General features: G+C 39.9%; 1 protein-coding gene across 3 annotated transcripts; it reads left to right on the plus strand.

Moving 5' to 3' along the window:
* Positions 1 to 1225: 1225 nt before the first annotated feature.
* usp10 (ubiquitin specific peptidase 10) lies at positions 1226 to 26882 on the plus strand. 3 transcript variants are annotated; one of them, XM_049592913.1, is made up of 15 exons: positions 1226 to 1502; positions 9557 to 9625; positions 10028 to 10073; positions 10517 to 10576; positions 13225 to 14457; positions 16783 to 16874; positions 17399 to 17508; positions 17595 to 17653; positions 19035 to 19138; positions 19587 to 19686; positions 20222 to 20402; positions 22171 to 22336; positions 23030 to 23174; positions 24128 to 24193; positions 24849 to 26882. In XM_049592913.1, exons 1-15 carry the CDS (start codon positions 1482 to 1484, stop codon positions 25034 to 25036), a joined length of 2640 nt encoding a protein of 879 aa, XP_049448870.1. In that variant the 5' UTR covers positions 1226 to 1481; the 3' UTR covers positions 25037 to 26882. The 3 variants fall into 3 exon arrangements, with proteins under 3 accessions (XP_049448870.1, XP_049448879.1, XP_049448888.1); XM_049592922.1 differs by having other exon boundaries at positions 13228 to 14457; XM_049592931.1 differs by lacking the exon at positions 10517 to 10576.
* Positions 26883 to 27392: the final 510 nt, after the last annotated feature.

Below are 27392 nucleotides of genomic sequence, written 5' to 3' on the forward strand. Positions count from 1 at the left end.
CTGCACCCATGATTCTGAGACATTTTTAAGATTTACTACACAGTTACGAAATGTGTGAGAAAAGTAGTAAAAAGGTGTTCAAATGTAATAAGTCCCACTACTTTGATTTGGCACTAAAATAGTTAAATTACTTATCAGAATCAAAATGCCTTTTATTGTCATTGTATCATTAAAAAAAACACAATGAAATTAGGAAGTTAAAATTATATCATCCATACAGTCAACCATTTAATCTTTCACTATTAAATAATACAAAATACTGTTATCCAAAACTGATTCATTTTTATTAGCAGTAAGTACCATTACTTTTTAACAGCGTATATATATATATATATATATATATATATATATATATATATATATATATATATATATAAATGTGCTTCTTGGTCAGTGTGGAGGTAGGTTGTTTATACATCCATAGATCCCACACACATTGCATGAACATCTCTGCTGAGTACTGACTAGAAGTCCTGAAAGTACTTGAGAAAAACAGGGCTAAGATCCTGCGGGACGTCAAGTGCCAGACTGACAAGCAGCTGCTAGCTACCCAACCAGACATAGTGGTGGTTGACGAGGGGCAGAAGAGGGAAGTTGTGGTAGATGTGGCAATCTCAGCTGACAGTCACATCATAGAAAGTGTCAGTGGCTGAAGGAACAAATGGAAGATGTCAGAGATGAGGTCCAAAGTGGTCCCAGTGGTAACAGAAGTTTTAGGGGCTGTGACCCCCATATAGAGACATATACAGAGAGTGGCTCCAGCGAATTCTAGGTACAACATCTGAGGAGTGCAGTCCTAGGAACAGCTAAGATACTGCGATACTGTGCTGATCCCATATATATATATATATATATATATATATATATATATATATATATATATATATATATCAGTGTGAGATTGCCTCTATGTGCACGTAAATACTTGGCCAAGGAATGTTCTATTTCAGTACTTATGTTTGGCTTATTCCTAAATTAATGTGATTGATAAAACTCCTCCCACAGTTTCACTGCACCGATAGTGTAATGAGAAAGGGGCAAACATAATGTGATAATAACTGTATAGAAGTTAAATGTGTTTTGCTCCATATGCACTCCGGAAGTCACATACACAGTACATCACTGGAGGGGATCATCTATGGTTAAAGATCAATATTTTTATTGTGAAGTCCGGGATCAAACCGCCACCGGAAGTGTTTGTCGCTATTCCTTGCGCTCACGCTGCCACTACAACCGACCGCGCGCTGGGTTGGCTAGCAAGCGAGGAAGAGGCTAGACAGAAATGGCGGTGACGGCAAGGCGAGCAGCATGAAGTGCTGATGCATTACATGGATCAAAACTCACGACTGCCAGGACAACGTTGGGAAAATGACAATGACGTCGAAGTAGGACACCTTTTGTGACGGTCATTACACACCTACAACACCTTCCCGGGAGAGTTTTCATCTTGTCAGCAGAGGAGAGAAAATCTCACCGGGAGCATGGCTTCTTACAGCAACCAGGTAGCTAAGCTAGCAGGCTAACGTTAGCCTGCAAAACAACTCCTGCTGCACGGCGTGTAACGTTATTTATAGACCCGCGACCGCCCCTCGTTTGTACAACCTTCTGACCTAAAATAGTGCCATACCGTGGTGGCCATTTGGTCATGTGCGTGTTGTTATTTCAAACATCTGGCTAGTCGTGTCATTGAAAATGTTACAACTGAAAAGTGCTTGCTAATGCCCCCCCTAAGCCTCATTGAAACACCACACCAGCATGGTAGCTAACAGGCCCTAGGTCCCTCCATTCAAATGAGACAGCGCTACTATCTGCTGCAGTTTTTTAAGATATGACAGTCACGTTTAGCCAGAGAACGCAAAAGTGTGCTTATGCTAATGTTAGTGACGCTGTGGTGTGAGAGCCCATTTAGTGTCATGTGTTATTTCCCAGGGTAAAAGCGACACAGAAAACTGCTGCGTGTATGCATGGCCCACCTGCTCAGAGCTGCGACAGGCCTCCCCGAGCGCATATTTTCATAACTGGTAATAACTGCAGATTAGTTGTGCACCGGGCAGTCAGGACGCATAATAACGGTTTTTGTTGAAGGTTTTGCGTGAGATAATTTGCCTTTTCCTAGTAGTAGTGAGTCAGGGTATAACACTGCCCTGCTGTTGACTTAGCTTGTAGCAGGCTAACAGCTCTGCACAGATGGTGTGGTTACACTTTGCAGACAGTCCGCTAGCTGGTTAGCTAAATTCAAATGCGACAGCGTGGGCCTTCGTTGCTAGCGAAGATTTAGGTGATATGGAAACAATTAAAAAGCAGGACTGAGCTTGCACACAGCGAGATTGCCGCTTCACCGCCGGTTCCCGTGTGACTTTGATTGTAGATAAGTTGGCAAGTTAGGTGTCATTTCTGAGGAAGTTAGCTATCATGTGGGAAGGCCCATTTTGCAGTCTAGCTGTGCATGCAGAGACATGCCAGGTCCGAAGTTTCTAGTTATTGACTGAAGTAAAGTTCAACTTATGACGAAAATCCATACAATAAAATTGAAACTTGAAACCATGGAGATGTGCTTCAGTGGGTTCAAACTCCTGCTAACAGTTCAAGAACCGGAACACGACTAACGACCAAAGGAAGGGAAACCTCGTTTAAGACTTATTTCGGCATGCGTTCACACTTCTTCCTGTGCTCAAAATTGAGTGTTTCTATTGGCTCACTGTTCAGCAAAGTGAAAGCTTAAGGAGAAAACCCGCCTTGCTTCTTTCAAACACAGCTGTCAGCTCTTTCATGTCTTTAGCCTGCACATACATGTACCCACTGATATTGAATTATCCTTCCCTGATGGGGAATTTATTGTCACATACTGTATAAATGTCACAGAACGAGTAGCGCAATATATAAAAGTTTGTTTGACAGACAGGGCTTTATGTTGACAGTTGGCCGGTTTCCTCGGGGCAACTGGTTTTGGACCCTTGTCAACTATTTCATTTGGTCTGGTTGCCCCATTTAGCAACCATTTTTCTAGTGTTACAAAAACTCCTTTTAAAGGCTCACTCTCTGGGTAAAATAATCAACAGTGGTGTTGCTGTCACATTAATTTACTCTGTGGGAAATGACAAATATGTATGTGAATGGAGTGAAAAATTAAAACTCAGTCATTCCACAAGAGAGTAACATGACAGCAGATGTCAGGACAAATCCAGACTGAAGAAAAGTGGATGAATAGGCGGTGCAGCCGAACGATCGGAGGCAGAACAAGACATACCAGCAGCAAAAAAGCATTGCTCTTAGGAGTATGAACAAAACAGGTAGTTCTGGAATAACTTATCAGTACTGCTTTGTATCTGCAGAAAAAAACAGATTTAATCTGACAACTAAGTGCAACAGAAGACAGTGCTATTCATCTTATTAGTGCATTATCTTGCAAATATGCCACCTAAAAGTAGTGCTAACACCCATATTTATAATATTTTTTACTAATTTTTAAAGCTGAGCCACAGTGACAAATTATACTGGATAAATTATGTCAGTGATGTTTTTTTTTTTTTTTGGTAGATTTGTCGCAATAATGTCCCATAACGTTTCTGTGATACGCTTAGACAGAAATCAATATATTTCCTTACACTTAAGGAGGCCTTTGCAGGATTTTAAGACGATAACAACAAATAAAACAATCCTTAAAAGCTGAATTGTAAACATCACGTTTAATATAAGCATGACAAGAGTTATTTGTTCACTGTGTTTAGTTTTGACAGTTGATCATGAAAAGGTTTGTCAGAAATTTGTGTGAATGTTGGGCTTTTTTAAAGTTGCCTTGACCAACTTAAGAAAAAACTACTGAAATGTCCTCATTAACATTTAACTTATTGGTTTAGTTCATTCATCAAGACACTGTGTTGTTTGTTGCCTGTGTAGCTACAGCATGTTATAGCTTATTGCCCAAAAATGTGCTGCCTTCCAAAAACTATTATAAAACACAAAGGGGCTATACATTGCATTCAGGTGACGTGTCTGAGGTGTGAACAGGGAGCTTATTCCCAGTGCATGCACAAAGATGTCTGCCTGACATGGATCTAACGTGTGGCCATAGAGAAGTTTCAGAATAAACCACATCGGCTGTGTTCATTGTAATAAGGAATAAGTTACCCAAGGCAACGGTATAAGAGCTTTTGCAACTTTAAAGTATTATTACGACATCCTCCTCCTTTTTTTAACATCTCTGTTTAGTTCAGCCCAGTGTTCCGCCAAAGCATAAATCTGTGAGTGGCATAGTAATCCTCTCCACCTCCCCTGGGAAACTATACACTGTATGCAAACAAATCAGACTATCATTAAAGTTGCCCAAAGTATTCAGCTTAGTCATGCCAAATGCACACAGAATGAAAATGCACTAAACAATGCTCCATAAGTGAAACTACACTTAGGTTTAAACTAAAATATCTCAACTATTGCTTGGATTGTCATTAAATTTGGGGCAGACGTTCAGGTTTGCTGTAGTAAACATTTTGCCTGATTTTTCATCTGCTACAAATCATTTCCCAATTTTCAACACCCATTATCAACTAAACTTCTTTAAAATCCATAAGTGAATTCCCAGCAGCCTCAGCTGTGCTTTGAGATCAACATGTTACTCTTAGCATGTCACACTAACATGCTAACTGTTAACATTTAATTTTTCTATCTGTAAGCATGCTAAGATGCTAAATGCTAGCATGCTGTTGCCTAAATTAGGGCTGCAACTAATGATTATTTTCATTATCGACAAGTCTACCAGGTATTTCCTCAGTTAATTATTCAGTCTATAAAATGTCAGAAAATAGTGATAATTCCCAGAGCCCAAGGTCTTGAGATGTTTTGTTTTGTCTGAATTATTGTCCAAACCCAAAGATACTCAGTTTATCAGTAGAGTGGAAAAAGAGAAGCTTGAAACAATGCATTTTTGCCTTTTTAAAAACAAACAAAACAGTTAGTTGATACCAAAACAGTTGATAATTAATGCTCTGTTGATCACCTAATCTTTGCAGCTCTTTACAAAGTTGATTATGCCACACAATGGTAACTGAGAATCCTTTATGAGCCACGCTATTTATGTTAACAAGACTAAATATAAAAAACGCCTCACAGTGTAGAACAATAAAATTCAACCGGAACACAAATAATAGGCTCTAAATTGACTATTGTGAATTAGCACCTCTTCAAAACAATTGTAATAATGTAGTGTGTGTTGTAGGACTCCTGATTAGGCTGTGTAAGTTTTAGCATTGTGTTCCTAATAATGTGGAAGTGTGTATAGTTGTTAATGGGGAATGGCTGAGTTTGAGTACAGGGAACAGCAGAAGTTTAACATGTATGTAACAGTACTTGATGTCCTCGGGTCTACTATCAGGGGGGCGGGGCACAACATTTATCATTCCATTATCATTATTTTATCTCTTGTTTTATGGCATATCAATAAATGAAGGTGCTGCTTCATTGTTGAATTGCTGAGCGGTTGCTTTTGCACCTGTTTTCCAGCCGAATAAATAACAAGGATTCCTTTCTTCCACTGTCATACTTCTCTCTATTTCATGCTTTGTAATCTTCATATGTCACCCTATTACTACATCACACCAATATGCAGGCACAGGCATGCTCCGGAGATTCATTCAAAACTAGTCTGACCTTATTTGTAGTGGCACTGCAGCATTTTCACGCTCAGCCAAGTTGTCCATTAATAACTCTGCATACCAGTTTAAGAGAACAAGCACAGTAGTGCTGGTTTTATCTCCTGTTATGGTTGGACTACACAGATTGTTTAAGTGGTGTTCATATTTTTTGGGGAAGAGAAGTGGTTCATACAACAGATAGTCTGATTACTGTGGAAATCAAAAGTGCTCATATCTTTTTATCTGTTGAACATTTTAAAAATACCATCGAGGTGTTTATTTTGTGATTGGTATGCAGAAAGTTAATTGCTTTGTGCGTCAGGTGTCATGTAGAAGATTGATAGAATCTGGCAGATGATAGATGGCACACGGACAGCACCTTCTGTACGGCACGGGAAAAACAAACCTGACGGAATGGAAAGACATTAAAACGAAACATGTATGATGATATGTTGCGATGGGGATGTTGCTTTTATTACAAAGAATGGAGTTTTTTTTTTTTTTTTTTTTTTTAAATAAAATGATTTTGTATTTTATGTAATTATTTTAGTAATGTGGAGTGCATATGGCCCATGTTTTCTCCTTCTGTGGAGGACCAACATAACATCCTGTTGTGAATTTAGTGGTGGAGGATAGCAAAAAGCTAAAATATTTTAACTTTTAATGGCAGTTGGCAGTATTCTCTGCCGGTCTCCCCTAATTTTACCATCCTGCTCTCGTCCACTAAAATAATAGCGAGTTTGCCGTCTACGGTGTGCTTGATTACATGCGAACACAGCATTGACTTTTTACATGTTGGAGATCACAGATGGGACCTTTTTGTGCCCCTAGAGTCAGTTTCAGGGAGTTCATGCGTATTGTGTACAAAGCTGGTAGAAACTTTCTAGTTCACTGATTATTTTCGGTGGCTCACATCCATAGATTATCAATTATAACTGAAAAATAATCAATAATGATGTTCATTTATTCACCAGAATCAACCTCTGGTCACCTGTTCTGCATCGTCGTACTTGAAACTTGCGAGACACAGTATCACTAAAAGTTAGTTAATGGTAGTAGGGCTTATTAAGAATATACATTTCATATTCTAATATTATTCCGGCCCTGCCCTTTGTTATGTTAGACCCTTCCTATATCCCTGTTGTGCGTGTAGTGTCGTCACTAAACTGTGTTGAAATCATACAGATGGCTAATTTGTTGTAATCCTCAGTCCAAACCAACAGCAAGGGAAGCTTAGTGTGGTACGTGTGGCACGCCTGCGGAAAGAGGCAAAGGGACATTCTTTCTGTTGTGATTGTATTAGCCATCCTGAGGCCGTTGGATTACAGCTGGCTGTTTGTCGCTTGTAGTGCCATTTCAGCAATGTGGGCCCTCGCGTGGGGCCTCGTTTGCAAAGAGTTACATATGCTTTAGCTGCACTTTCTTTTCTCTGTGCCTCCCCTTTCACGTCCCACTGTTTATTGCACTGAGAGGATTAACGGCGTGGCTAGTGAGTTCATTTCACCTTTTCTCTGGTGCTTTGTGTTTTGCATGCACGTGTGGACACTTGGGTTTCCCTGAAGGTGTAAAGGTCATCTGTCAGGGGGTGTAGCACAACTGCAGTTAATTATTTATATGAAATATTTAATATCTGTGGTATGGAGTAATAACAGTAACAGACAGTATTCTACATGAATATGATAAACTATGGAAGAGAAGGGATATTGCATCCTGCTCTTTTCATTTCTGTCAGGAGCTCACCTTTGAGATTCTTCCATGTCCCACCATTAATTACAGTGCCAATGCCTGTTGATGGACTTATTGGTACCCCATTAATTAACGTAGTCCACACAGACACTTCCAAGTGCAAAGTGAGTTCTGTTGGGTACAAGCACTTTGATAAAATCAGAATGTATAGCCTGTGTTTGGGGGAGGGGAGCTGTTAGGAGAGCCTAAAGCCCTCAGGCCATTTAAATGTTGTTTGTAGCCAGAGGTAAGTGATTTACCATGCATGTAGGTCACCTGCCTTACCTTGTCCCGAATAATAATCAACTAACACGTTTCTCATGATCCGCATACTTTTGTACACGTACTTAAAGGGAATCTTTGCCAGTTTCAGTCAGCTCTTTGTTATCGCAGTATGTGTAAATGAATGGTGTTTGGCCTCTGCCTGCACTGCTCATCAGCACACACCGCAGTAACACAGAGCTGGTTGAAAGTCAGCAAAGTTTCTTTTTAAAAAACGCTCCTGAAACTTCAAGGCCTCATCAAACCTCTCTAAATATGACATTTGTAATAGGAGTGCCTCCTGAAAGCCTAAGATTCGAACCATCAGTCAGAGACCCCTCAGTCGATTGAGATTCCGTCAAGTTGAGTAGTCGTGTTTTTTGGTCAGTCTCAGACGTTTCTGTCCCCAGATTTAGCCGCAGAGTGAGCGCTTTTCATGTTGATGCTGCAATTCAGTGCAGGGTGAGTCTGCGTGAGACGGAGGCAGCTGCCTGGATGAAGAGAGGCTTTGCCTTCTCAGGCTCCGAGATAACATTATCTTCTGCCCTCTGCTTAGAAGTGGCAAATTTACAGCTCACAGCAACTCAATGAAATGAAGTCTCTGGCTTTATTTTGATATCTAATTTCGGCATAAAGTGTTGCACATTTTGATCCGTTACTACCTGAGTTAGCATGCGTTAGCTTGGCTTTTTTACTTTATTACGTGAATCCCACTGTGACATTGAATATCCTGCTAAACCTCGTTCAAACTCTGTATGGAGAAAAAAAGTAACAAGTAGTTGAATATTGGTATTGAACAGCCATATCTGATTCGACTGATATAATTCTAACTCATGTACAGCCCTAATCAGTAATGTGACGTTCTGCCTACACTAAAAAAATCCATTTATACTAGAGTGTTCGTGGCTGCGGTAGATCTATGGCATATGCATTATGTAGGCAAACACTGCAGTAGTTTGGTGGCTAAGAAAAAGAAACCCAAAATAACTACAGTTTTTGTAAATGCAGTATAACTGGACTGAAGTTAAATGTAGTCAGAAATCAGGTTATCTCCACATAAATACAAGTGGTTTACAAAGTAGGAATTATGATATAGTACCCCTTCAGTAAATAATAGTTTTGTAAATGTTTTGTTGTGGTGTATTTGAACAAATATGCCGAGGTGTCTCTGAGAAATGCAGCACTGTTCATTGTGCAACCTATCAGCCACCAACGCGCTTGTCTTACAAGTGATTGATTCATCATTTAATTATTGACAATTTACTGCTCCACTCCAGATTTTCAGCTGACATAAGGAGAACTTGTTAACAGACTTTCTCTCTCTGGATCATGTTGTTTTCAAATCACAAGCATGCAAGTCAGATGTCTCTCTGTTGTCTAAGAGGCTGAGACTGCACTGTTAGTTTGTCTGTCACAAATGTACACAAAGTTACAAGCATACGTACCCCTACTTTGGCTTGTTTTGAGGACAAGGTTGCCTTGTGTTAACAACTCAGAAACCTAGTTCTCTAAAAGCAAACAGTCGGGGAATCAGATCTGAGCTGTTTGTGTGCATGGTTTATGTATAACACTGCATGACTCATCACTTCATGTTGTGCTTTACCTTTGCACAAGCTAGCAGTGCACTCTTGGCTGGGTGATGATGGACTCTAGTAAGAGGCCTTGTACCTAGATATCCAGTAACAGCGCCCTTTGAAACGGTTCCAGTTGTGAGGTGGAAGGCCCTGTCCTGTGTGTGGCCCACTGTGTTTTTTCTCCTGGATTTGATCTTTTCTTTATAGTGATGCAGGATCTCAAGCTTTGTGACTCCTTTAATGTTTTTTCAAGATCAGTTCCCTAATTTTGAATTTGCACAACAGCAGGAAAATACATTCAGAGAAAAGGGGATTTTAACAATATTGCCCTTCTTTTCAACTAATGGTTGTATTGATTCTTTCCCACAGTACATCTTCGGGGAATTCAGCCCTGATGAGATCAATCAGTTTTTTGTGACTCCACGATGTTATGTCGAGGTAAGGAGCTGGATTATATTTGTTTTTGCTTTAATAAATCATTGTAACATGGGTTTCTTTAACAGGAAGCAACAGGTTTCATGGGGACTGTAATTCAAATTATTACTTTGGAACTGAGGCAAAAACATGTTGTTACAAAGGTACCAGTGTTAGGTGACAATGATTCTCTTTAATGCTCAATGTAGCCCCTTTCAAAATGAACACCGTGCCTAAAATGGCTGTTGAAGCATCTTATAAATTTGTCAGTTTTCGTTCTTTACATCCCAAATGATCTAGATGATCGTCTTAAATATTTAACCATTGGTAGACAATGCTTCAGAACTTAATTCCTCAATACTGTTGGAAATTTAGATGTGTGTGCGTTTGTTTTCTAACTTCTAATTTTGCATTTTGCCTCCACAGCTTCCTCCGTTCAACGACAAAGTCCCGTGCGTCACTCAGTCTTCTGGTATGTGCATTTTACATACACTTGATTGCTAGATAATGTTAGTTTTTTCTTCTTATGAAATTTTATTAGCATCATAAATACCCTACCCTCTCTCAGGAGCTGACTATTGTCATTCTCTTAGTCAGCATCACTGTAGTTTTTCAAAGCAGGTCTTATAAATGTAAGATAGAAGTCCAGTCTCAACTGACCTGACCTGCTTAAGAGAGAGATACTTTCCATGTGATTATTTTTGCTTATATTCATACATGAAGTATACATTGTTTAGAATAAATGCTCCAGTAGCTCTTGACCATTTTATTATTTTAAGAATACGTCAGCCATTTTCATTTTTTAGAATTTGAGCCACCAAAAAAAAAAAAAATGTAATAGCAGCCACCTGTCTTTGAAATGGTACCCGTTTGCACATGACATTTGCCTTACCTTGATTTGTATCGATTATTTAGGAAGTTACTGCACTCCTGCTGTACCTTATATTATGGAGTCTATGGGACTGCAGGTTTGCGGTGAGTTGAGGAGTCTGACACCCTGTGGCTTGACTAGCTGTTGTACGTTTGCTGTAAAACTCAAAATCCAGGTTTCAAAAACTGGTGGCTTTCTAAACCTTGCGCCTGTATTCTTTCTCTTGCCTGTTGGTAAAATCTGTAGAGCTTTGCATGCTCAAGATACTATGAAGTATCTTACCTTCTCTTGCATATAATGCATTTTCACCACTGCAGGGCTCCAAGTTGAGTTGAAAATCAGACTGAACTTTGGTATGATTTAACAATCACTGCTTATGTACTAAGGGCATAGTGGTGGTTTTATGTGATTGCTAACATGTGTGTACATATATAGCCTTGCATTGTTAAGGTTTTACTACTGAATGCCTTTTACAGTCATGAAGCCCAATTTCAGTAACACTAACAGAAGGTCTTCTAATCCCAGTAGAGGAAGTAACTGCTGTTTTCATACACTTTAACCCCTGCCGAACATCAGGGTTTACAGTTTGGGTGACCAGTCAGCTGTGTCATGTCAAAGCCACTTGGATGATTTTTCTGATTTGCACTTACTAATGTTTCCTGTTTGTTCACCTTTTTTCACTTTGCGCCTCTGCATAATAATTGACTATTTAAACTGCCATGCAACACACTTTAACTAAACAATGAAGTTTTGTAATGATGACTTACAATTGTTTGTGCTCATTGTTCTACATTTGAAGGAGTAAGAGACACTTTAAAATGGTAATATAAAAAGTACTCAGTTTTTAAAAAATGTTTCATGTTAATGTGCATCATTAATGTGCAGTCTATTTTAAGAGATATTTTAGATAATTACAGTTATAGTTGATTTACAGAAAAAAAATTGAGTGTAAGTGAGATCTCAAATCAATAAAAGTAATATGATAATAATAATAATAATAATGATAATAATAATAATAATAATAACCTAGAAATATTTTAAGTTTTTATCTCAGCAGACCAGAGGCTTTTAAAGGGTGGGGTAACTGTCAGTAATTTTTAATTTGGCCAGTCAGAGGCTAACAGTCCCCTGTCACTCAAAAACATAATTCCCCAGTACACTGGCTGAACCACTTGTCAATCATTTTTAATTCAGCCAGTCACTTCACAGTAGTGGTAATAGTCAACTTTTAAACTAGCATCTGTTTATCAACTACCTGATGATGATGATGATGGATTATACGGTAGTAGCTGAAACACTGCTCATTTTAAAAGGAACACAGCAAGTCCACAGCTCCACATTGAGGGTTGTGTTGATACCGGAGGAACGCTGACAGACCCTGCTGACCTCCTGCTGGTTCTTCTAGCGGAGAGCAAAGCACAGCTGGAGTCAGTGGGGTTTGCTGGAGGCTGCTTAGGGGCTCAGAGCCAGACGGCTTGTCTTCTTTTTTGTGCCCCTGCCCTCTGGATAGGTGGACTGTCACTCCTGACCATCAATTCTAGCATTAACCCTAGTCAAAGTATTAACAGAGGGCAATGTTTTTAATCAACATTTTGAAGTCTTCGTTTGATAATCTTAACCATAAAAATGATTTTTTTTGTGGTGATCCCTCTAAAATGAGCAGTAGTGAAAGTTATATTGTACCATGATTGATCATCAAGGAGTAAATAAGCAGACAGTGTTAGATATTATAGCTAGGCTAGCAAGCTATGCTTGTTGTAGCTAGTGGAAAAGTTGTCTATCTCCACTTTAAACAGGGAGTTGTTCTCAAGGCTAACAATTTTACTATAACAATCTTAAAATATTTATTGTTAGCCTGCTGTATCATCACAACTGGTTGAATTGATTAGATATGAAGTAGCCAAATAACGTTAATATCTGCAAAGCAAGATATTGCCCTTATAATACTGTGAAGTGATTGGCTGAATTAAAAACTATTGGTGAAATAAGTTTTTGATTGGCAAGGGATTGTAAGCCTCCGGTTGCCAAATAAAAAAAAATGATTGACAGTAACTACTCCCCTCAAAGTCTCCAGTTCTCAAGTTTTAGAATCCTCTAGAAGTAGATTTGGCCATCTATAAAAGAATATTGTATAAAAAAACATGATTGATATTTGAAGGCGGGTAATGTCCTACAGGAATGTACCAGGTAGGCCTTCTAGTGTGCCGTCATTTGTCTTGTTCTGTTTTGTTTGTACACTGTATTGCATCATGTTAATCTATACTTACTGTTCATTTAAAATTAAACAAGCCTGCCTTTTTGTTAAATGATTTTAAAGATAATTTTTATGGCAAAGCATTACAGTAAACCCCCTGTGCGTTGTTACTGTCATTAGCCCACAAGGCCCAAAACAATATTGTCCCACTCTAATTATAAAAGTTAAATGTCGAATTGCCCCAATTCTGGATATGTTAGCAACATTCCTGGGATTCTTATAAGCCCAGAAGGATTGTGGTTTAGTGGAGCATAGACACAACAGTAGTTGTTGGAGCCAAAAATAGGTCCATCAGGATTTGTTTCTTTTTAGTGGTATGTCTGATACTGTCACAGAGCTCCCACGACCTCTATTGGATGATGGCTTAGTTGTTCAGACATAAGGACTTAGGAACAAACTCCTCAGCAGAGAGTAAAATACAAAAGTGTGTGTTTTAATTATAGACTGAATTAGAAGCCAAAACTTTGTGTTTCTAATTGATTGAAATGTTATCTGCAGCAGAAGACTATCAACGCATTGAGTTTGGTGTTGACGAGGTGATGGACTCCAAGCCTGTTGGGGTGAACGATCCTTTGTTCAAGGTGTCGAGCACCCTGAACCCCCAGGCTCCAGAGTTCATCCTGGGCTGCCAGCCGGCCCAGAAGGCTCAACAGACGGCTCCTCCAGCAGCTGATGTCCCTGATGGAGCTGACTTCAACTCGCTGGATGGCCCTGACTCTGAGGCCTCAGCCATGGACAATCACCAGGCCTGCCAGGACATGGACGGACTCCCTGGCAGCCTGGGACAGCGAGAGAGGAAGAAAAAGAAAAAGCGACCGCCGGGGTATTACAACTACCTGGACCCATCAACGGGCAGTAACAGCAGCAGTGCAGCAGATGGGACGCCTGTGACAGCACTGGTGAACGGACATGCAATGGGCGGCCCACACCACATTGCTGAAGATGTGGACGGTAAGGCATTATCAGGGGCTGAACTTTCCACCCCTGGACCTGTCTCCACGGCAACATCTACAGCTGCTGTGGCAGCAGCCAAGTTTGCCCCCACATCCACTGCCAATCAGAGGACTTGTGATAGCCCTGATGACTCTTCTTTGGACTTAACAAGTGGAGCTGCCTCTTTATCAGATGGCAACAATGCAACTTCCTCCTCTTCATCCTCCTCTCAAAGCAGAGGGATGACAGAGGGACCGAGGACTGCAGATCAGCAGCCAGATCATTTGGCTCCACAGAGCCCCGAACTTTCAGATACTCCACACAGCCCGCGCTCCAAATCCCCTCTTCCTCCTTCAGCTGCTGTGGCCACCCCCTCTGTCACCACTTCCATTACGACTACTGAACTGGAGGGAAGGGAGCTAGCAGACAGCGGGGTGGCCAATGGGTTAGCAGAGCCTGATACTCCCGTCAGTGCAGATGAACACAAAGAAGACTGTGAGAGTGGGGAACAGGCTCAGCAGGTCTGCCCAGACTCCGCTGCCCAGTCGGTAGTGACAGAGCAGGCCCATTCGCCTGTGACTCCAGCTGCACCTACTGCCAACCTCCCCAAATCTTGGGCTAGCCTCTTCCACAACTCCAAGCCTCTGCCTGGGGGCCCTCAGGCCTTTGTGGAGGTAAAGAATGTTGTGGAAGTTGTGTCTCCCTCCCTCGCTACGCCAGAGCAGCCCGAGAAAGTTGGGGAGGTCAAAGAAGGCCCTGTCCACGTTTCAGAGGATCCTATGGCCCCTAAACTTGCAGGTATTATATTATGATGCTCATTGTGTATCTTTTAAACCAGCCCATCTTACTTGTATCATGTTGGGTTTTTTTTTTAAGCTTTTAGTGCTTTGCAACAAGAGATGTGCATTAATGCGAAATTTTCTCCCCCTCCACTTGGTGGCAATGTTGACAATTGTACTGTTCCTACTCTTTGTGTTCCTGTGTGAGTATAAAGTTTTAAACGTGTTGTTTGAAAAGAGTAGAAGTGATAAGTAACCAAACTTCATATTCTACTGTTGATTATGCTATATACTCATATATGAGCTGCCCAAATTGCCCAATTACTCCTTGCCACAGGGAAATGTTATAAACATGTTGCTCTCATGTGCAAGAAATTCAAGAAATGAACACTAGATGGTGGTGCTACATTTAGAATAGCTGTCAGATGTTAAGTCATTAGTCACATTTGTGTAACCCACTTCATCTCGTCAGCCAGCACTAGTATAAGCAAGCCTTGTGAATGCAGTAAGGTGGATGGTTTCTTTATCTCGGATCTTCTAGAACTATCTTTGTTTGGACAGTATGTATATGTGTCCCCTTAATTGTGATATTTAAAGAGGGACATACAGCATGTTGTGTGCGAATGTATGGCTCATATTTCACATTTTGGTGAGGTTGTTGGACCATTACATCAGGGTGCAGTTTAGATATCATACATACCATTAATAAATAGCGAAACTTTTCCTTTTAGCTGTATTTTAGATAGAGTTTGCTTAACTCCAAGAGAAAGGGAGATGTCAAACTCTTTTGTGTATCTTGAGGACATAACAGCCTAACACAACACAACACAAAACTGGCACTGATGCTGTAGAGTCTGCAGAATCACAGCTTCAACATTCATTCAAGAAAAACAATAGAATTTTAGCCAAAAGAGGATAGAGGGATTTCTTGAAACATCTCATTGATCAAGTAAGGCTACAAAATAAACCGAAGCCAAGCCATTATGGTTTGGCTTCATGTGGAGGAGGATCAGTTGCAGCGAACACACAAACAAGCAGGGTTTAGTTTGATTTGAGATCTCTTCTGGGTCCATTTATTTAAGAACTTGCAAACAGAGTGTTTGGCTGTGCCATGTGAAGTCACTCAACTGTTTCTTTTAAATTTTGGTTTCTGTCTTTAAAAAGCAGTGTGCAGTATTTGTCTGTTTTAGTTACATCTGATTATGCTGCATGTATATACAAGTTTGAGTTGCTGACGGGGGACCTTCTTTTTGTTTGTCTACCCCGCACACTTTGACTTTGAAGCTCCACTTTGAACTTAATCTGGTTAATCAAAAAAGCACATTTTCAGCACACTGTCTTAGCCTCTTAGATGCCCAGCCCTTATAGGGTGTAATTTGGTATGCAAAGTGTTCTTTTTACTGTAACGGTGTGTTTCTTTTAGAGATGTAAATCTTATGCATGCATATGACACAGAAAACCTTGTGGCTGTATCTTTATCAGCAGAACATGATTTTCCTAGCTTGACAGCCATCAGTCAATTCTAGATATTTTAAAGCTCTAGATCCACTGGAATGACATTTTGAAAAGCGCCAGTGACCCATATTGACCCTGTAGACTCTTAATTGTTTGCTCTGTTGGGGAGTGCTGCAACATAGTGAGACTATAGACTGTAATCCGCAATGCGATTACAGGCAGATGGGATTACGGGCTGTTTTGAATACTGTGCATTTAACCATTTTTATTTGAATGTGTTCAGTCATACATTTACAGAAGTGAAATGGGTCGTTTCAAAACCATGGTGGTGCCATTATAAATTGAGTTTAGTAATCAGCCCACCTGTTACTGACTTGTTGTGATAATCCGAAGTGTTTTTGTGAAGTGATAGTTGAAGTATTTACATATAAGTGCATGCTATATGTACAGAGGAAAGATGCATATGCTTGAACGTGCTGATGATCTATTATTTGTGTTGTCTAATGTGTGTATGTTGTTGGTCTTGCAGTCACAGCTACAGAGACAAAAATCAATGATTTTCTCTTCCATAGATCAGTTGCGTAAAACAAAGTCCACGTTAACATGGGAGCTGTGTTACTGAATGACAGTCTCCCTTCCTAGGCGTGGTACAGCAAGTTCCTGCTCCTATTCACACAGTTTCTGATGCTGTTGTCACAAGAGGCAGGAATAGCAGAAGGAACATTTGTGAAAATAAGAATGTATTTCTTGTGATTTAGGACTATATATGTAAAATTCACCACTGTATCATTGTGTTAATGACTGACATTACTGTCGTGGGTTGTCATTGTGTGTTGGAGTTGTACAAAGCTACCCTGTTTAAGAACATTGTGTCTGTTTGAATCCCCAGAACTTATTGAGAATGTGAAGTTGATACATAAACCAGTGTCTTTGCAGCCGAGAGGACTGATCAACAAGGGAAACTGGTGCTATATCAACGCTGTATCCTTTCACTCTGCCTTTTTGCTACACCTAACCCCTCAGCACTGCGTTTACACGTTTATGTTTGGTCGTTGGTAATCTAACTCGCTCTCATGGTGGTGCCAAGCCAAATAGCACAAAGGATAAATGTTATCAAGTCTCAGGCAGGCTGGTATGTGTTTTAGAAATACCGTGCCATTGTGAAACGTGTTTGTTTGTCTTTGGCACACACTTGCTGAGTGAGTTTCAGCTCTGCCTGGAAATTTTCTCTGAAGCCAGGAAAATGCAATTTTTCTTTTCAGGAAAGCTCAAAACATGTAGTCCATTAATAATCATGGTGGTGTTTTAGGGAGGCTGGTGAAAATATGATTTGGTTTGATTGGAAAACATAACAAAATCTCAAATTCAAGACCTTAACGTCTAGGAAAAAATAACACCATTAACTTAGACCATATTCATCCATTGGTATCAAACTAAAGTATTAGAGCAGCTTGTCATGTAACTTTTCCTCCACACTGCTTTCCTCCCTGACTCTGTAAACTCAGACCCTACAGGCCCTGATTGCGTGCCCTCCCATGTATCACCTGATGAAGTCCATTCCTCTGCATAATGAAACGCAGAGACCGTGCACCTCCACACCCATGATGGACAACTTGTAAGTAGCATTTCTGCAACCTGATATCAAATTGTTAAAACATGTTTTGCTCAGAGACATCACAGTTGTTTCTTTATCTCTGACAGCGTAAGGCTGGTGAACGAGTTCAACAACATGCCTGTGCCATCTAAAGCCAAACAGCAAGGTAAGATATCAGACAATGGCTGTCAAACATATGGCCCGGGAGCCAGAACTGGCCCACTAAAGGGTCCAATCTGGTTCACTGGATTACTTTGCACACTTTATATTGATGCACTTGAGAAGGCTAAAAAGTGCCAAGTTTCAGGGGCAAGTTAAACACTGAGTAGCCTGTTTAATTTAAAATGCTGCTTTCCACCCTGAGCACAATAGAGGTTCTTAAAAAATTAAGAATACCTGATGTCATGGTTGAACATACTGAACATGGTGCAAAACATTTTCATACAGCAGCTTTAGTGAAAAATAATCTGTATCAGACATATTGATGTTTGCCCTTTTGCTAAATCTTTTGATTTGTAAATGTTTTGTAGGGATGCACCAATTCATTGGCTGTACATTGGTATTGGCTGATATTCTCCTTATTGACTGTCATCAGCCTATCGCAAATAAGATATTCACCAATGGCAGTGGCCAGTGTTTTTCTGTTGCGTCATATTGAATTTGGACGGGCTAAAAAGCAGAGTTTAAGACAAACGGCGTCCCCAAGACAATAGAGACGAACCTGTGTTACCATCAGCAGGAGGAGAGCTTGTTAGGGTTAGCGGTTAGTAGCCAGTGGCCAGAACGAACTGCTCACAGAGATTGCATCGAGTTGCTTTATGATGCGTTCATGCGCTATTTGTTTAAATGAGTAATGACATGGTAAATTTTAGCGTTCTCATGATGTGTTCAGTTGTAATTTTGTAAAACTTGAATAAATACAGTTGTTTGAGAGAACTTTGATGTTGTTTTCCCAGCAATATAAAAAAAGATACTAGAGAAAGTAATTATGATGTATCAAGTCAGAAACGTTTTTATATGAAAGAATGTTATTTTAAAGGTTGTTTGACAAATGTGTGTGATGAAATTTGTGCTTATTCAAAGGTAAAATGGAGGGCTCAGTGACTTTAAAACAGCTCAGTTATTTTTTATAAAGAAGATTTCCTTGTTTCCCTGGCTCAAAAGGGATGAATCAATGATAACAAAATAAACAGCAACAACAAAGAAATCAGCATCAACTATCTGCCAAGTGGTTGTTCTTTTTTAAGTTGGTATTGACCCAGAATTTCACAATCGATGCATCCTAATTTGTAAGGTGGGGGATAAGTTAACCTGTTTCCTCAGTAGCTTCCTCCGTAGTTGGTGTGGTGATGGCAGTATAACTACACAGGAGTGGAAATGTATGGAAAAGTACACATGTAATAACAGTGAAAAACCGTTGACATATTGTTGAAATTGCATTTAACGTGAACTAACATGAGTTTGACACCCCTCTGTTAGACAGCCGAAGAACATTTGGTTTTGCTTTCTGTCGGCATCACTCATGTGATTTTAATTTATGTCCACAGCTGTTGGTGATAAGGTCATGAAAGACATTCGGCCCGGTGTACCTTTTGAACCGACCTACATTTACAGACTCCTCACTCTCATCAAGTCAAGTCTCTCCGAGAAGGTAAACCATGCTGCCTCTGGATAAAACACACATTCACTGCAAAGCAATGTGTCAAGGTGTTGCAGGTTTTTTTAATGATCACACTCTTTGAACACACTTCCTCTGGAACATACAGTTCTTGAAGCGAATGTCCTTGTCCTTTTTTTAATGCACATTTTTCAGCTTAATATTTGTCTGCTCACCTGAATAAAGGCAGTTTCACATGCTGAGTTGATTCTGATTCAGTTTTAATGAATGAAATTACACAAACATTGCGAGATAGTTATCTTTTGCTCTTTAATGAGGCTTACACTCATCCTGTCTCAATTGTAAAACATGCTTCCCTGTCTGTTTACCTCACTGAATGACTGTGTACGCACATTCATAATAAACTGGTGTTTTATTTGACAGTAAGCATTCTTGGTAGAGTGCTTTAATTTGTGTTGATGTCCTGGTGCTTCACTCGCAGGGTCGACAAGAGGATGCGGAGGAGTATCTTGGCTTCACTCTCAATGGACTGCACGAGGAGATGCTGGCTTTGAAAAAACTAATCTCGCCTCAGGAAGAGAGTAAGCATCTTTTACCACTTTAATTTCCAGACCATATCACAAGGAAAATGAGATCATTGCAGATATCATTTAATTGGCTGTATTCGTTGAATGTCATTGTGCTTCTCTGTGTTTAAGGTTAAGATGAATTTTTAATTACTTTCTGTTTACTCAAACTGCAGCAAAGTCAACTGAGCATCTGTTGTTGAGTTTGTAAAGTTTTTTGTGCTGTTTATTGTTGGTTTAACATGAACACTTGCAACAGAGTAGATGTGACCTGACAAACCTAACATTTCTCAACAGTCTGTCACACTGTGATTAATATGCACTCCACCACACAGATCCGAATGACAGCTTTAACAAGTAGTTTACAGGTTTAAAATGAAACCTCTGTCATCTTCCAGTCATTGTCACATCAGCTGAAGTACTTTTGAATTTTCTGCAACTTGTAAACTGACATGGGATTCAGGAGAGGAGTTCATTTTGCTTACCTCAAAGCCGTTTGAAGTGCTTCATTTGACCTCTAAAGTGTTTTTTCTTCTGTGTTTCTGAGCAGAAGCTCCCACACCCAACGGGCCAGAGTCCCAGCCAGGTGTGGAGGAAGATGTGGCTGATAAGGAGGAAGAAGGTAGTGAGGACGAGTGGGAGCAAGTTGGCCCCAGAAACAAGACTTCCATCACTCGCCAAGCTGACTTTGTCCGCACACCCATCACTGACATATTTGGTGGGCACATCAGGTACGTTGACAGATCGTTGAGATGTGTTTCAGAAACACATTTTTGTGTGAAGTGAAAATAATTACCTGAAGAAATGAAGAAATTCTCATTGCTGGTGAACCTGTGTGCTGTTTTCTAAGTGATGAGTTTTTGCTCTCATAAGTTTACAAAGTGCTCCCTGTACAGTACTTTTTTCTTCTTTGCTCAAGAACCACGTTACCTTAGGATATGTTTTAATAACACTGTTTCGCACAAAGTAGAGTGCTGGCATGATAAATGGGTCATGATTAAAAGAGCTACATACACTTATGAGAGAAAAATGGGTCAGTTTAAACCCATGGTGGTTCTAGCGTAAAGTGAGCTCAGTAATCAGTTACTGGCTCATCGTTGTGAAACATTTGATTTTATATGTAAGCACATGCTATGCAAATACATGGGAGGGAAGGATGCACAAGTTTAAACATGATCTGTTTGTATTGTCTTATATCGTGAGATGCATTCTTTGTAAATCAGTTGTGTAAAACTAAGTCCACGTTACCATGGGAGCTGTGTTACTGTGATAGTCTCCCTTCCTAGGCGTGGTACAGCAACTTCCTGCTCCTATTCAGACAGTCTGTTGTGCTTTTGTCACATGAGACAGGAATAGTAGAAGGAACATTTGATTTGTGAAACTGAAAGTGCACTTCTTGCGATTCAGGAATGATTTGCTATTAGTGTTGTCTCGATAACGAAAGTGCAGCAGGTACAATTGTACCAAAAAACAAATAGGGAGAATCGATATGTTTCAATGAATCGTCAACAGTATCTGCTAAAATAATAATTGGCATATCACTGTGTTGACAACTGAAAGTATGCGCCCGCAAGATAACACTGACATATGTTTTCATCCTTTTTTTTTTGGAGTTATTTAATTTCTTTGTACATAGTTTCTCAGATATGTCATAACAGAGCTTCATCCTCTTTATGGTTACGGCTTCTGTTCCCAGTCAGTACGCCAACTCCAGGAGATAATTGTCATCTTCATGTGTGCACCCTGCGCTGGTTATGCAGCATCTCATTCAAGGTTTTTGACCTCTGTTCACATTGGCATCACAAATCACTCTGCCACCAGCCATCCTCAGCTTTTGTCCAGCTAGCACCACAGTCCTTCAGCATAACAGCCACTGTGGGCCGCTTGTGGTCTGAAGTCTGGACAGCAAGACGTGGGGCACACATTCACAAACAAAGGTCTTAACTTTCAGACAAATTGGAAAGAACCTGTGTGGATGTAGCCTGCCGAAATGATATGTTCTGTGAGGTTCTGGTCTGGCACAGTCCTGGTCTACGCTGGTCGCACAGTGTCTTAAAGGATTATTTTCTCAGAAATGGTTGCAACCAGAGAGAAATGGAATACAGGAGTGTATGTTTGCAGAGTGTGGTGTGTACGCCTACTGAGCCTGGCTGTAACCCAGGGGCATTTCAGGCACAAGTATTTAGTTTGTGATTCACGTTTACAGTTTGAAAATTATTTTTTAATATTGAAGTCTTTTTAAGGGAAGCAGTCAGAATATAAGATTTAGATTTTTTTTCTTTCAGATTTGGAGCTGAGATGCTGCAGTCAGGATATGCTTGTAATAATAAATAAGGTCCAGTCATTTGATGATACCAGTGTTGACCATTTGATTTAAGTTTCCTTTTTTGAATGACTGGATTGTAAAATTCAGCATCATAAATAATCTAATGGTTATTCCTAGTAAACTAATTTCTTGTATCTTCTTATATCTAACCTGGTGTTTTGTTTCTTTGCCAGATCGGTGGTGTATCAACAAAACTCTAAAGAGTCGGCCACTCTGCAGCCTTTCTTTACCCTGCAGCTGGACATCCAGTCAGAGAAGATACGCACAGTCCAGGAGGCTCTGGAGACCTTGGTGGCCAGAGAGTCAGTCCAGGGCTACACCACAAAAACCAAGCAGGAGGTATGAATACAGTACACTGTCAAGCTGTGGTATAGTTAATTAGTTAGTGTCACATGTTAACAAATTAAAAAGAAATTTAAGTGGTAAAATGCTCCTGCTCTTTTCTCGGCATGTGGACTGATGGTTTTACGTTTAGATAAAGAGTATTGTCGGCTTCACGTGGTAAATGGCGTAAATCTTCATTTAAACTGTGAATTTTCTCTGAATATTTCTAATTATTTCCTTGGCTCTGAGAACACAAGAACTCAAAACTCCTGAAGAAAACACTTGTCTTAAAATGGTTCAGTGATTTAACATTAAAATAAAACAGCTGCTGCAGGGACAGTCTGCTCTACAGATGTATAATGGGCATCTTTGGATTTCTTTTTCTGTTGTTTTTGTAACCGATCATTCTGTTTTTTGTCATTTCAAAGACAGTACATTTTTTTACAGCCAAGCTCTTCTCTTTTGTGCTTTTAACAGCCCCGAAACGAAATGATTTATGAGTCATTACTTGGAAGAGCCCAGCACGCTGTTGTATTTACAAAGTGCTTGTTCTGTAGTTGTTCCGTTCTCTGAGCTGTTTTGTTTATCAGAAGTTTTATTGGGTTTTATCCCAAGTCAACACAATATACAAATATTTGTATTGTTTTATTACAATAAGGGAACCTTCTCTCACTGAACTTCTCCTTGTCTTTCTGTCCACGTCCTCAGATTGAGATCAGTCGGAGGGTGACTCTGGAGGAGCTCCCCCCTGTGCTGGTGCTCCATCTCAAGAGATTTGTTTTTGAGAAGACTGGAGGCTGCCAGAAGCTGACAAAGAACATTGATTACCCCGTTGATTTGGAAATCAGCAAAGGTATGGACCTCTACAACCAGGCCAGACCTTTAATTTGACCCATTGCCTTTTAGTGTTTACAAAAGTGTAGTGTCTGCACCAAGTTCATGAACAGTGCACAGTGCTTGTGTATAGAAACTGATTATTCAATTTACCAGCACTGACCAAAAACATACAAATATGGGCAAGTTTTCCAACAGAGAAAATTCTATCACCATACTCTATCTTAGTTACCATAGTGTGGACTCATCAAGGTTCTTTTTTAGGATTATGTGTATGTGTTTGCAGGCAAACATGTTAAGAAAAATAAGTAAGGGCCAAAGTTATCAAACACACATCAACATGTTTCTCAGTTTTAGTTTCAGATGATTAGTTGGCCAGATTAACCTCAAGTGTTGGTACGATTTGTACTCTAAAAAGTTGGTTCCCCAGAGGGAGACTAATCATTTTGATATTCAGAATTATTGTGGTGGGGTTCTTCTCTAGGGCAATGATCTCTCTGCTCAGCTTGTGGGAGTGACTCATGAAAATGATACAACATTACGCACTGATTGAATCGGGTTGCAAAATCATTATCTTGCATAGCTCAAGTAGGATAGCTGTAGTCATCTTTGGAGGGATCAGGTTCAGACTGAATCAGGATAACAATGTTGCAGTAAAGTCTGTATATAAAATGATTTTAAAATAAGTTTTTTAATCTGAGCCCTGTTATGATGTTGTACATTTCACTTGACCTGCAGCAGAACATGGTGCAACACCTTCTGTTTTTAGTCAGAGTTTAAAGGTATACTGTGCAGGATTTTCCAAATACAGTGAGGAGAAATGTTAACCTACATTTGGCTTTCACTTTTGTGGGCGATACAGTTTACAAACAGTAATGTTAACCCACAATTCCTGCATAGTACACCTTTAAACTATAGTTTAAATCTTGCTTTACTAATCAGTGGATTTTCCTAACCATTATTTCCTTTCAGATCTCTTGTCCTCTGGAGTGCGGAGCAAAGTTGTGAAAGGCCAAAGAACTTACAGGCTCTTTGCAGGTGTGTTTGTGTTTTGTTGTTTATGCACTTCAGTCGCACTGTTAGATTTGCTTTTAGGGAGGTCGTAATTATGTCGGTTTTGTAACTTACTGTCACTGTGGGAATTGTAAATCCACCACAATGTGGCCCAAAACAATGACGCTGCCAAGAGTGCTTTTAAGAATGGCTGTCCCTCTGTGTGTCAAACCTGAATACATCTGGTTGACAGTCATCTTTTCATTTCTCATCAGGAAATACTTTGGGATCATAATCAAAGATTAAAACGTTTTTGGAACAAGTATTTGTTTTGCTAAGTTTTCCAAGAAACAATTCATCCACAGCTGGAGTAAAAGCTCTTTGTAATTAATCATTAAAGTCATCAGTTGAGCTTGATCCTGCTTTTAGTCCCACACTTTAGAACAGTGAGATTTTATAGAGAGTTTATAAGGTTAGAAAACAAAGCAATAAGCACACAATTTTAATTTTGTAACGCATAATGTCTGCTATTTAAGCCACGCTGCACTGCATTGTGGGTAAACCTCTGGGCTTAAGTGTTCATTATAAAAACTGCTGATACTGCACTGTCCAACTTTGAAGTAACGGATGAGTAATGCCTTTTAAATATAATATCCCACGTTCCTCTCATGTCTTTTTCCCCATCTCTCAACCCAACCAGTTGTCTATCACCATGGGAACAGCGCGACAGGCGGTCATTACACCACGGATGTCTTCCACATTGGTCTTAACGGCTGGCTGCGCATTGACGACCAGACAGTGAAGGTCATCAACCAGTACCAGGTGGTGAAGCAGACTGCAGAGCGCACCGCCTACCTGCTGTACTACCGCCGCGTCGACCTGCTGTAGACACATGCATACACATCCCAACACACACGCAAGAATACCCAAATATACCCACCAACGCACACCAGACATACATGCTCCAAATGCACTCGTTGACAGGACAGTACATCCACACATGACACAAACACACATATAAAACTAATGAACAGGAACACTGCCCAACTTGTTCTCTTGCAAGATTTTCCTCTTCTTCCCTCCTGTCCCCGCTTTCCTGAGAACCAGCTTTTCCGACACCTTTTTCCTTGTCTCTTTTTTCTTTTTGGAGGAAGAGAAACGGGCTGCATTCACAAAGGTTTCCCTGTGACTGCTCTCTCTCTTCTCTGTGCACCACTGCTGTTTTTTCTTTTTTTTGTTTTGTCCTTTTTTGTTTTTACTTTTAAAGCAGCGAGGAAAGGACTGTTGAACAGACAGAGGTGGGGTTGAGGTTTACAGGTTAGGACCTGAGGCTCACCTCTTGCTGAGCCCGCAGCTTGGCTCAGATAGCAAACAGTGGACTCACACACAGGAAGAACTATCTACCACAGGCTGCAAGTGGACCGCTGGGGTAACTTCTCTTGTTTGAATTACCTTTTCTAAGGAAATGACCTAGAAATATCAGTGTTTGCCTTTTATTAAATGGGGAACTGTTGGCCTAATGAATTTGCAGCAGTTTAAAAGCCTATTTGAATTTGCCCTCGTGCATTGAACAGGCCCAGCACCAGCATTATCACGAGTCTCTCCTCCCAAGGCCAGGTTGTCTTCTTTGCCACCAACACAAACAACTCCTCCATTTCCTCACTTTTATGATGCTTTTAAATCTCGGTACAACTTGAGCCATCAACAACAGGAGAAAAAAAAAACATGGGTAGTACATCGAGAACTGAACAGCTTCCTTGTTTGAGAGATCCTTGTTATGGTATCTGGGTTTAGATTTAGAAAGACTATCTAAAAAAAAATATTAATGCGCTTTAGAATTTAATAACAAATAAGCTTCTGTGCACAAAGTATAAACTGATTGATGATTACGATATGACAGGCAAATGCATATTTTGCAAATATTTAGATTAAAATGTAAAAAAAAAAAATATAAAAAAAAAATATAAAAAAAATAAAATCTAGCTGACTGAAAACTTGTTTGGGTCCTAAAGGGCCGCGCTAGTTTTTAGCCTCAGTTATTGCACTGGAGAGATGGCAACCAATCAAGACAGATTCCACTGCAAAACCTGCCCTTGTTTACTTTGTACATTTCCTTCTCTATCCATTCTTTTTTTTTGTCTTTACTTGTCTAAAGGTTCCACCTGTGTATAGGTGGCTTATCAGTGTAGTTTTGAGCCACACCACCCCTCTTACCCCCCAACTCAGCAGAAAGCGGGGGCTGCCTTAGGTTCAACGTGTGATGTTTTTTCCACTCAGTGTACAAGTCTAACCCTAATCAGTCGCCAACAGCAAGTCTAATGTCTGTGAGGAGTTAGGGGAATGTACCTGACACCTATGTATTTACTCTTTTGTGGCTCAGCATTTCCTCCTAGTCGAGGGAAACTGAGCATTGAGGGGAAGTGGGACTACATCTGTGCTAAGCTCTGCATAAAAACCAACCCCAGACATGTGCACAAAAGGAGATAGTGTTTGCTTTTTGTTGAAGATATTGATTTTTTTTTTTTCTTTTTTTGGATCATTCATTGATTGTGATTTTGTTTTGAGTTACTAAAAGATGTTTTTTCTTTTTGTCATTGATCATTTATTGGATGTCCCCATGCTCTCGCTCCCTTCAGATTAAAAAAAAAATGCTTGCATTTGAATTGGTGTTTGAAAAGAAATTACACAGGCTAAAGCACAACAATGAATAAAATTGAAATAGTTCTTTGCTTGATATTTATTTCCATTTTTTTTTTGTCATATTTTTCCATTTTTTTTTTTTTTTTATTTTGCTCAAGACCCATTTCATTCCAACCACCAGTGTCAGAATCTCAGTATTAACACTTTACAAAATGTAATCAGCTCAAGTGTTTCCACACAGCTTGTGTACAAAAGTCCTCCTTTTTGTCTCACGCATAGTTAATTAACGAAGGTACACAGGTGAGAAGGTGGTTGTCCCACAGTTTCCTGCCTCAGATCAGAGATGGTGCAGTGTAAAACCATTTTCCTGTGTTTAATTTAACACGTCCCATACGGTGCTTGGTTGTAACTTCACAAAGACTGATCAGGTTCAGTCCCAGTTTCAAGTGAAATTTAAGTCATTTTTCAAAATAACATAATTTCACCTTAAATTATTTTTAGCCTCTTTGTAATTTATCATCATTATGTGGTGCAAGAAATCGACTTTTTCTTGTGGGTTCCAAAGTCGGAAACCTTCCCCAGGTAAACCAAAGGACACATTAAT

This window comes from Epinephelus fuscoguttatus, linkage group LG2 (assembly GCF_011397635.1).
Source record: "Epinephelus fuscoguttatus linkage group LG2, E.fuscoguttatus.final_Chr_v1".
NCBI classification, from domain to species: Eukaryota; Metazoa; Chordata; class Actinopteri; order Perciformes; family Serranidae; genus Epinephelus; species Epinephelus fuscoguttatus.